The sequence below is a fragment of the Acipenser ruthenus genome, chromosome 26 (genome assembly GCF_902713425.1).
Source record: "Acipenser ruthenus chromosome 26, fAciRut3.2 maternal haplotype, whole genome shotgun sequence".
Taxonomy (NCBI): domain Eukaryota; kingdom Metazoa; phylum Chordata; class Actinopteri; order Acipenseriformes; family Acipenseridae; genus Acipenser; species Acipenser ruthenus.
This window is the reverse complement of record NC_081214.1, coordinates 21,765,716-21,778,004: the sequence shown is the minus strand read 5'-3', so window position 1 is coordinate 21,778,004 and position 12,289 is coordinate 21,765,716. Positions and strand designations below refer to the sequence as shown.

The following is a 12,289-nucleotide window of genomic DNA, read 5'->3' as shown; positions in this document are numbered from 1 at the left end:
CGTATCATCTACAGTGAAACATATGGGGAGGCAGAAAGCATATTTAGGCCTAGACATTTAAGGGACCAGTGCAAATAGAGACAGCAGTTCTGTTTCTTAACATGCCTATTAAAGCAGATGTTAGGGGCTGCTGCTTTAACCTTCTGTCTGCCACGCTAATAGAGCGTTTGCGATCCTGCTGTGCCTAGGTTAAAATGACACTATTAAAGAGAGTAAAGTGTTTAACAAACACTTAACATCAAACTGTTAATATAGTCTAAGATGAAGTGATAAAATAAATATTCCTGCATATAAGAGCCACTCCGTTCCTATGAGCATCATTAGGCCCACCTGAGTTCTTACTCTCCGCGGATTACTTCATAACATTCACAGTAAAATCAGGAATGTCTTGAACTGCGAGCCTGCAGCGCTTCAGTCTGCCTTGCATCTCTTTTTCTGTAATGATTACCTGTCTGCTGTAGCTTTCGTGGTCTTGGACATTTCTTTTTTAAAAACAAAAGAAAAAACAACACGACTTGGTTTTCCTTTTACCGTTCCTGAAATGGATTTCAGGTGGTTTTAAACACATTATAATTACGTCTGCTCCATTTGCAACCCTGCTCAGCATTCTGGGGCACTTTGCTTTATCTATATGCTCCATTATGTCTTCCACTATTGAAGTTTTCTTCATAAACGAATACAATAAGATTTTCTAATCTAACCCAAGTCTGGAATGAAGTCGGCTATGTTGCTATGTGATGTAATTGCTCGCGCTCAGAGCCTCAACATGGCGTTGGCGGGCATTGTCCAGTGATTATATCGACAACACAGGATTACATTGCATTCTATTATTTCTACAGTAATATAATATAATTTATATCAATGAAAACTATGACCGTAACCCTACACTATTACCATAAAATGAGACATTAGCGGAGTGACTTTTTTTCAAGTTTGTTACAGTGCCATGTTTTAAAAATACTTGCATTGCGCATTTTGCATTGCACTTGTCAACATCTTGTTGTAAACTGGCCCAATTACTGCCTGCTTTTTTGTCATTAATAATGCTATTTGGGACAGAGACTGTTCACTGCACAACTTTGGCCACTCAAGACTTTTTCTGAAATGACGCCCCTGATTCTGGGTAATGCTTGAGTTTATTGTAGTGTGACAAGAACATGGTCTAGGGTAGAGTGAGATACTGTAAGTGGTGCTCAAGATCTCTGAAGTACTTTGTCCATCTGATTTGTGGATATTATTTAGTAATTCTGGAAATATGGAAGATTCTGTATCTCTCCCAGTTTTGTCAAAACTTGTTTTATACAACTTGGAAAGATACAGCTGAAACCTGCTGGTGTAAACACAGATGTGTTACCTAACAATCTACAGCAGAACTGGAAACTTATTAACTGTAATACAGAATTCCCCTAACTGCCAGTGTCCAGAAAACAACTATTTCAGTATGGTTGCGGTTCAGATGTGGGAGTATTTGGGAAGTCTTTCTTCAAGGCATCATCAGCAAATCTACGCGTACCATGTTGCTCAATTAACTTTAGACTCGGGCTTCATCAACAATTGGTCAGTTTTTGTCCCTGCATCTCATTGTACTGCATGCAGTGTGCTGTTGAAAATTTACCAAATAGGTTCTATTCTGCCACCTAGTGGTGACTTAAGTATGCTGAAAGTACTCACTTTATTGTATTGCTGTGTTGATGTACAACCTGCAAGAGCTTGTGTGATCAAGATCTCATCCCAATAGGATTACTGTGAAAGGATTTAGGCAGGGAATAATGCACTGTGTAACCTGTCTGACCTAAATTCACCTGCTTCCTTTCTTGAGGTGCTAATGAAACTGTAGCACAACTGACAAACACACTAAACTTACCTTGGTACCTTAACAGAGAAAATATAGTAAGTGGCTGCAGGCAATGCCTTTGAAATATACAGTAGAAGTAGTGGTAGCAGTCGAACTAAAAAGAAAAATTGGTAATACACTTAGACAAATGTTTTAATGTGCAGTCAATGTGTTTGATGCCTTTAGCCTTGTAAGGTACAGGCGTGTGTTTAAAAACATGTTTGTGATGGTAGCTGTTTGAACTTTTGTCTGGCCTACAGTAATATGCAAATGGAGGGATATGACTCTAATCCCAGTGCCAGGGATCATTGCAGCAGAAACTCAACCTGGTGCAGTGTACTGTATGCTGTAAATGTATGCATAGAACAAAAAACTGTTTGAAAAATGTAGTGTATTTACTCACTGTCTTTTCTCATTTTATATCTTAATTTGTGCTGTGCCTTGGAAACCTACCATCTGGATATACCTTATTTTAATTCTCAAAAGGGAGGGTTCCGTACTGGTGTTTTAATTCCATAATTGTAAAAATTATAGATGGCGCTTTCCTTGACTCTGCATATACATCATACAGAAGTTGGCAGGGGGGGTGTTAGTTTCACACAGGTAGGCATGGGTTCCTTGTGGTCTCCTGACAGAGTTTACCAGGCATTAGTTTAGTTTCTTATATTTTTATAATGCAGGACCATATTTCAAAGCAAGTGCAAAGGCCAAGGGATAATTGTAATGATATAAAACTAGCAAGAAACTCTGCTACTAACTACTCGGATCAACAGTAACATCTGTTCCTTACTGTAAGTTGTTTTTGGTCCATTCTTTTTTTTTTTTTGCATTCTGAACAGGCAGGATATTGCAACCCTCCTTTATGTAGATTGTGCTGCTTGAATCAGATAGGTTTGTGAAAGCCTGGATTCAGTGTTTTGTATTCAAAGTCTTGGGTTGGGAGTGAAGACAGTGTTCCATTCTGTACTGACTGGCCAAAAAATGATTTATCGTGGGTAGGACCACAAAGCTCCCCCTGCATTGTTTAAGTGGAAAGATGTGGGTTTTGTCTGGTGTGGAAGGGTTGGTTGTATAGTCTTGTTCAGAGACGATCTGGTTTTAAGAGTACCTATGCCGTTTGTGAAGTCACAGAGATCCTTCTGCCTTCACATGATTGTAGCTGAATAGTTGCACACAAATCTCACACTGCAAGTGGATCGGTCATGTCACCTCATAGATTCCCATACACTGCAGCCCTGGGGATTGTTTAATTGTCCCTTTTAAACAACACTGTTCATGATCGTTTTGGTAGGCTGGATGAAATTGTGTTCAAGTTAATAACATTTGCAGTGATGCCACTTCATTCTAATTTTGAATGAGAGTATTCTCATGACTGTAAATGACTAGGGCCCTATGAATTATTATACATACTACAAATATCTTTGTCTGACTGACCTTATCCAGGTAAGGAAGATGGGCTTGTTCTTGTTATATAAAAAAGCAGTGAGCGCAATTTCATTTTCTAGAAATACTTTCCAGGCTGCAAAATGTCTATAAATGAGTTGCAGAATTGTATAACCCTCTACTAATTCCAAATTAATTTCACAAAGCATTACATTACCATAGGAACAGAGACATTTTCAGCCATGGGAGATTTTGCACTTTTGCGTCTTGATGGTTTGTTCATTTCTTTAATTGATAAAGAAAATTAAATCCTAATTTTCTTTCAGTAATAAAGTTTGTTAGCAATTAAACTGGCAGCTTACCACAGACCAGCTTTAATTCAAAATGGTTCTGCTGCTCCAAAGGGCCTGACGCTCGAGTTGTATTTAATGCAGCACTGGCTATATAACTGCAGTAAAGCCTGATTGTTTCTCTTTAATTCAGTGCAATAAGCAGAATTAGTTTTCAGTAATTCCTTTAATGAAAATGTATGTTTGGTTTACTTTATTTGTAGTATATTGTAGCTCATAAAATTTGCATATTAAAAAGATCTGCCTAGAGGGCTTAATGGTTTAGGATAAATAGTGGTGTTGGAGCATAAAAACCGCACTAATCAGACTTCCGTCAGTACTGCATGTACACCCACATAGGTAATGCAATAATGTGCTGGAGACCTGTACATCTTTGACTTTAGATTGTGATGTTGCTTATAAACTTTCTAACATTGCATTTGTACATGGGGTGGTTGAAGGTGAGGAAAGATAATACTGACTACACCGTGTAACAAAATTTTTTTTTTTTTGTTCCTGGGTAGTAAGTGTTATTTCCTAATTGCTTATGCCTCAAAAGTATAGAAAATGGCAATTATTCCCCACAAACTTTGCTTTTGTGACCAGGACAGTGATATTTTGAAATTTACCTATTTCCAATGAGAAAACAGGTGAATTTGTGTCTTTTTGTTCACATAAAGTCAGAAAAAACAACATATGAATCCAAATTAACATGTATTTATACTAAAGTAATACAAAAATGACTACAAAAGATTTAGAAGTGAGTAGTTTTTCGAGATTTACGATTATACTGTAAATCACTTTCACGAATCAGCCTCCAAATGTAGTCTCCCATCATGTTCTTGTTATACTGTCCCTGGTAGCGGCGAGTTCTCTGTGGGGAGAAACAACATCAAGTGGGAGCCATTGGTGGACCCCCGGAAGGTGCTGATGCCACCACTGCACATCAAATTGGGCCTTATGAAACAATTTGTCAGAGCTCTAGATAAGGAGTCGGCAGCTTTCAAGTACCTTCAAGACTTCTTCCCTAAGCTGTCTGAGGCAAAGGTCAAAGCCGGTGTCTTCGTCGGACCACAGATAAAGAAGATCCTGGAGTGCAATGAATTCCCCAAGAAGCTCACTAGTAAGGAGAAAGCGGCTTGGAACAGCTTTGTCGCAGTGGTTCAGGGCTTCCTGGGCAATCACAAGGCCGAAAACTATGTGGAGATGGTTGAGACTCTGGTGAAGAACTACGGCACAATGGGCTGTAGGGTGTCCCTCAAAGTCCATATCCTTGATGCTCATCTTGATAAATTCAAGGAGAACATGGGAGCGTACTCGGAGGAGCAAGGCGAGCGCTTCCACCAGGATATACTGGACTTTGAACGCCGCTACCAAGGACAGTATAATGAGAACATGATGGGAGACTACATTTGGGAGCTGATTCGTGAAAGTGATTTACAGTATAATCGTAAATCTCGAAAAACTACTCACTTCTAAATCTTTTGTAGTCATTTTTGTATTACTTTAGTATAAATAAATGTTAATTTGGATTCATATGTTGTTTTTTCTGACTTTATGTGAACGAAAAGACACAAATTCACAAATTCGTTTTCTCATTGGAAATAGGTACATTTCAAAATATCACTGTCCTGGTCACAAAAGCAAAGTTTGTGGAGAACAATAGCCATTTTCTATACTTTTGAGGCATAAGCAATTAGGAAATAACACTTACTACCCAGGAACAAAAAATGTGTTACATAGTGCTATCAAATGTCACCTGTTCTCAATAATGTTGATATAATGCTGTATTAACTTTCATTATGATTTATTTTTAAATATTTTAAACTACAGCAGGCTCTTGCTAATCCTAAACAGATGGGATTAATTTGCAAATTGATGGTAATCTGCACCATATTAAAAATGCAAAATAAAGTATTAATCCTTTAAATAAACAATACTGCGGATGCTGTAAATGTTTTACTTGCTTATCATAGAATTATGATATTAAAGTTTTGTTTATACAGCTGGAATATTAACAGTGAATTAATTAGCATGGTTTATAGATTCAAATTACCAGGGTTTGGATAAACAAGATTCTACTGTATTGTGAACAATTACTTTTTTTAATATTTACAATTCCATTATTATTTGAGTAGCAGAGGTGGTCAGCTATACTATTCTGCATCTGTATATAAAGCAAACTTACAAACTTTGCTCCCAATTCAATATAACTTCAATAAGGCAGAATGGTCTGTGTCATCATTTTTCTTATGTATCTGTGCTGGTAGTGCTTGATTCAAATGATCCTCTCAAATGATTAATATTCATTGTCTATTCTGCGGCTTTCAATCCTCCTTCAATTTTCTCCACATGTTCACAGTATTTTTGCCATTTGTCCTCGAACATTTCGGCTTTCCCTCTTTTGTGTAAGTGATCACAAAGTACATTTGGGTCTACTTGTAATTTATTTTGAGCAATGCACAGCCATCAAAATCATCCAAGGTAATTTGTTTTGGTTACATCTGGCTTTCTTTTTATTTGTACAAAGTATCCAATCACTGCTTCACTGCACTGTTTTTATTACCTCCTCTAAGTATTTTCCAGTCTAATATAAATGCTAGGGGCATCATAAACAGCTTTGATCAAACTACTATTTTATGACCCGGTCATGGTCCCTCCTTCATTACATTTTAAAACAACAATACACTAGCTCTCTTACTGTAGATTACTGCACTGATGACACCAAAATATCATGATACAGTTATTATCCCCTGCTAGGGATGTAGTGGAAAGTGAGGCCTGTCGGTCTGTCTTTACATACATACCTGTATGTCACACTTACATTTTACTTCATATTAATTTGTAAAAATACACAAGTTAAGCTCTACAGTTCCATTTCTATATGCACGTACAGGTGATTTAGGTCACTCTCTCATGATTCCTATTGCTCGAATTTCTTTTCTGATTGCCAGTTTTTAGGATTTCCCAGTTTGAATGATACTTCTTGAAGATCTGTGTCCAATCTTTTTTCACCCGCCAGACCTTGGCAGCGAACAAGGCCAATGTCCTGACCCTTAGAGTCGAGCGCAGCCTGGCCAGTCGGGGTCGCTGAAGCATGATCAGGTGGACTGTGCCCAGACGATTTTCCTCTCTAACCCGCTGGAGCGCAAAGGCCAGTGAATGGTCATCACTTTTGAGACGGTTTCTCCTGAAACATTGTGTGCTTTGAGATAAAGAAGTACCAACCAAATGCTACCTAACTGTTCTCAATGTCTTTCCCATCGTGAAACAGGGAGGTGCATCTTTTATCATAGACTACGGGCCATAGTTGTTATTTGCATAATAAATCTAATAGTCATGTTCTAGGGACAGCTCACTGACACAAAAGTGAGGGCACTGTATTGCCAGCATTTCCAATCATAGAATTTCCTGTTAGTAAAATAAATGTAACCCCCACCCCGCCCCCGCCCCCCCAAAGAAAATACGGGCAGCTAATCTCCGGAGAATCAATTATTATTTTAATATAGGTAAAGTACAACCTCAATATTGCAGTTCCTGGCTAGTGTGGACTATTTTAGGAGCTACCCTCAGGTTTATATTAATGAGATTCAACACCACTGCTAACATTGAACTCATGCAAAGCATTTAACAGCCCCATGATTACAATGCAGATGCCTCAAAGGCATACAGCTTGAGAGAGACAAGAAAATTGATTTGGCAGTTTAAAAGTCTGATGGTTTTATTTAGCAGGCACATAGAGAGGCGTTATGGACTTGGTACCAGTGGGGGAAGCGTCGTCAAAGATGTCTCCAGCAGTTCTGGAGGCACTGAACAATAGCCGTATATTAGAGACATGCCACATGTAACTGCAGGAAGTCAATTTGATGGCTGCAGCTTGCTGAATTTATGCTCATTAGCACTTTTTATTGTAGAACGCAACATATGGTGAACTGCTTATTTTTCTGTGTGTAACAGAGTACAAATTATAGTCAACAATAAATTGGCATACCTTTTGAAAAGTGTGGTTTGAGTTTAAACACTGAAAAACAACAGCTGCATTCATAGCCCGTAAAAGATACTTGATGGTAAGTTGGAATACTTGCACTGTATTGTCCTGTAGCTGGCATATGTTTCGTTAGCAGTTTGCATCGTATCTGTCAACATTTTTGAAGTTTTATTGTTTTAAAGTAATGAAGAAACCGCCACAAGCTTACTTTTGAGTTAGCAGAGTATTTTTACTTTGAGGTGTTCAATACTCACTGATAGACATTTGAAGAGAGTTTAAAGGGGAAACTGAAAATACATCCAGATATTTGAAACATCACAGTGAAATGCAATTTTAGTATTAGTATAGTAAATAAAATTGAAAACAATAGAGGTGACATCATTATTGTTTTTTGTTTTTTTTTAAACTAAATTTATTACCAATTTGTTGACCAGAATAGCATTTTGAAAGGGAGGTTAAACCTGTGTGAAACCTGTTTCTAAGTCCTTGTCTTTTGAGGTTCTTTGAACTTCTTTCCATTATACTTTGGGCTGTTGCCTCCTCAATCCTGACTAGAGGGGTCAGACTGAGATTTCTGAATACCAACGCATATCGATCAATCTACTCTACCGATCAGAAATCCCGGACTAGCAGCTGACAATGCATTGAGATAATAGATGTTAAAGTCCCGGAAGAAATTCTGAACAGAAACTGACATACAGTAGATGGATAGATTCGATGAGTTATGTAGATAGTTCAATGGAGTGTGATTTTAACTGTTTCTTTAAAAACTATTTTTAATGAAGTCTTTTCAGCACAAAGCACCTTTAAGGGAAAAAGTACCCTATGAATAATTAAATAGTTCTAATTATACTGGAAAATAAATCAAAATGGTCTGGTGTTTTCCATGGAGTTATCTGTCCTACTGGATTCTACTTGAGTAGCCTTCCTTTTTTGAGTATCTCTCTTTACAATATATTCTTATACTTTTATACTTCAGTAAAATGTGAGTAAAAGTGTTGTAAATGCTTTCTAGAAATTGTGCAGGATTATAATCTTGCATAACTCTGACGTTTACTTAACAAACCCTGATCTGTAACGTTACTGGAGGTCAACTGCTAATAGAAATGCTGCACCTTTTATAGTATCTTCCTGTAGCTTTTCAAAATGTTCAGGTACGCTGCTTTGGTTCCTGTTTTCACTGACTGACCAAATGGCTGCCTCATTTTCCCTCTGCGATACAAGGTTGTCTTTCCATGTTCCATGTATTTTTGTGTCAATGCATATGTCTGTGTGTATGTTCCATCTATACACACACACACACATGTCCACATTCTGTGTCTGTGTTTTTTATTATCAGCTGGGGCTCATTTGTTTTGTTTACCCTTCCCTTCTACAGAACATACACATAAAAACTTTGGCTGATGATGTGGTAAGGTGTTCCCAGTTTTGTTTCTTTGCGTGTTTATTTTCTTTTCGTTTGCATGATTTCTGTTTAGTTCTTAAAGAGTAACTAGCTTTACATGCCATTGAACTTTTATCTCATGTTTTATGGTGTTTGCAATCATTCTGAGTGGTTCTAGGTTCTTTTGCTCCAATATTGAGTTTATATATATATATAATATATATATATATATATTTTATACATATGTATTTTGGCTTTGAGCTAGAGATCAAAAGTGCTAGCACAGAACAGCCGGCATCATTCCATTCCATCATGTGACAATGTGACTTCAGCTCCAGCCCCAGCTACTCTATATACACGTAGAGCGGTCTGGCAGAGTCGAAAGATCACGTGGTTTTAATGGAATGAGGAAGGCTGTTTAGTCTAAGCAGTTAGGAGCCGTTGCAATCAAGCTCAAAGCCAGGTAAAGGCAGATTTCGAGAACAGTTCTAAAAACTCAATATTGATACCAGAACACCTGAGAAAATAGCAAAGGGGGGTTAGAAAAAACTAAAAATGACATTCGAAGCTACCTACTCTTTTAATATTTGTGGACTATTTGTTTTTTCTTCTCATTTAAACAGTTTTGTTTCCCCGCCCTTACTTGGTGTGTTCTTATGTCCACAAATATTTCAATCTTCTCGATGTGTAAACCATAACCCATTTTAATAGAATGCACATTTCTCCAAAAAGCATGCGCCCATCTTCTCAGTCAACGCTAACAGATTAGTTGCATGGTTTCTGGAACTTTCTGAGACTTGCTAGCAAGTGTGTGAAATGAGGCGACTTTGTTACTATTCAGCATTATCTTCTTTCGAGTCTATGGTCATGTAGCTGTAATGCTGCTATGCAGAGTACTGTATGGTAACATCATTTTCTACATGCCAATGAGAGCTTTATATTCATCAGTACTTTTTTATCACCGATTTTGCTTTATATTAATGCAGCCTTTTATGACTAGCCAACTAGTTGATTACCAGAGACATGATTTGGTTGCTGGTTTGTGGATTCATTATATATTCTAAATGAATTCCAGTTGCACTACATCATAACACCTGTTCATGATGCCAACAAAGGATTGTATCGTTCCAGCTATATGTTAGTCTACTTCTATATACTTTTAGTATCTTTCATTATACCAGTAACTGAAGTCATGGAAAGTTACTAGGATGGTTGATATCCACCAACTACCAAAACCAGCATGTCAACGGCACTCAAAGGGCTCCAGTTTCCTAACTCCTAACCATTTCATTTCTACTACAACAAGTAGTGTTTCAGATGAAAAGCACAGTGATTAACACATTGCCAGAGCTGGAGTTGTGAGGTTCCAGGCATGAAAGACATTTTGTAAAAACAGTTCCTTTTCAAGTTCCTTCTAAACCATGACAGCATTAAGACACACATGATATATATCATACTGTATGTCTTTGGACCAAAAACTCACATTAGCCCTTTAAAAACATTTATTATACGAAAGCCAAAAAAAGGACTACTCGCATGTTTCCTCCACATTGAGAATTGCAGAAATTATTGACCAGTTTGTCAAAGGGTGAGTGCTACCGAACTGGACATTAATCCATTTGAGGCAAGTCCAACAAACATGTTATCATTCTGAATTTGTTACAAATGACTTTTGGTTAATTGATGGTTATGTCATATTTACAGTAAGCTGTACATGTACTATACTTATATCTATATAAGAGCCCTACACTAATTCACAGGTATTTTTTGATTTTTATTTTGTACAAGTCAGTAAAACAAAGGAGACTATTAACTGTTAACTGGCACACACACATTATATATATATATAATATATATATATATATGTTTTCATAGATATATAATATTGACTATTAAAAAAAAAAAAAAAATACTGCACACTGATAGACAGGCAGCCACACAGATACATGGTATATATTCCTAAAACGCAGTGATTATCTGTAGTTCTCTTTTCTGCTCATTTCCAGCGGGACAGAATCACCAGTTTAAGGAAATCGGTTCCCAAGCGTGAGAAGCTTCTCATTCAGCACCCGACAGACCCGCTGACCATTGCCAACGAGCTGCCCGCCCCGCAGCCCCTCTTCGACGAGCGATCCATGAACCTGTCCGAGAAGGAGATCTTCGACCTCTTTGAGAAGATGATGGTAAGCACCACTCCCTTCTCCATTCTAGACGCCTGTGACTCCTGCTCGCGCCCTTCAGGGTGACTTTGTTAATGAAATCTCTGCAGTACATCTCCATTAACAGACTGTAGGAAAGAGAACCAAGGTTTTTATAGCCATTCTCTTAACTCTCATGAGCATTAGCGTCAGCGTTCTTCTTTCTGGTATCTTGTGTGGTGCTGTCGATTTGCAGCTAGACAACTGCATTGAATCTGAGCTGCAGAACAGGAATGGGTTTCGTACCAGGATAGCAGGTTAACTTCTGCTCCTAAAACCGCTCTATACTGTGGGCTAAAAACTCTTCAGAAGCAGAAAAGAGTGACCAGTGATACTGCTGTTGTAACAAGGAAGCTAAAACATCGATTTTAAAACTTTGGTTAGCACTCCTTTCAGTTGTGCTAATTTCTAATCGGACTGAAGCAATAAAAGCTACACTAAAGTTGTTGAACTCTTACTAGTGCTAATGAATATGATAAGAGCTCCACCTGAAAGGCATCTTGAATCCATTTAGTTACAGAACTAGCTCTGGTTAGTGCACACTATAAGGGTACGCAAAGTAATATTGCATTTTGAATTTAAGGAGCTGTTGTATAATTCAGAACATCTCAACAGGAACATTACTGCCTTGCTTACAATGAGTCAAAAGCTTCATATATTTTATGAGCCTGGAGTATGCCTAACAAAAAAGGTGGCTTGTTTTTTTATTGTCATCCTATTCCCTTGCACCCCTCACCACCCAGGAGTCCCCCGCCTGTCAATGTCTTATCCAGGATTTAAAGCTTACATCTGTTTGCTTCCTGCCTTATCACTTCAGCCACAGTGTTTGGAGATTTAGGTTCTTTCTATGAAGATTCTGCCCGTGGAACCCTTGGGGCAATCCTGAAATAAAGCCCCAGTTCTGTTCGGACTGCACACCCCGGTGCACAGGAAAGTACAAGGTCTCCCTTTGAAAGAAATGGAGATCTTTACTGTTTGCAAGCTATAGAAGCAGTGAAGCGGGGAGGCTGGCTGGCTGGCTTGCTCTCACATCAGTTCCACAAGGCTGGATCAACAGTGTTTACACGTCAGAAGGCAGTTCTGTGTTCTGCCACCTCATTAGACAAGAGCTAGTGCTAGTCATTGTAATTACGCATGTAAGATTAGGGTATTAGTTGCTGTGCTGATGCATAC

The 12,289-nt window shown here is 38.1% G+C and overlaps 1 protein-coding gene across 7 annotated transcripts in view; it reads left to right on the top strand.

Moving 5' to 3' along the window:
* The window catches only part of LOC117430578 (protein diaphanous homolog 2), a 408,548-nt gene that overhangs the window by 16,331 nt on the left and 379,928 nt on the right, over nucleotides 1-12,289 (top strand). For 6 of the 7 annotated variants that reach the window (XM_059000925.1, XM_059000921.1, XM_059000924.1 and 3 more), the window contains exons 3-4: nucleotides 8,913-8,945; nucleotides 10,925-11,101. In XM_059000925.1, the coding sequence (XP_058856908.1) occupies nucleotides 8,913-8,945; nucleotides 10,925-11,101 (210 nt within the window). The remainder of the gene's footprint in view (nucleotides 1-8,912; nucleotides 8,946-10,924; nucleotides 11,102-12,289) is intronic. The other variant, XM_059000922.1, reaches the window with a different exon arrangement.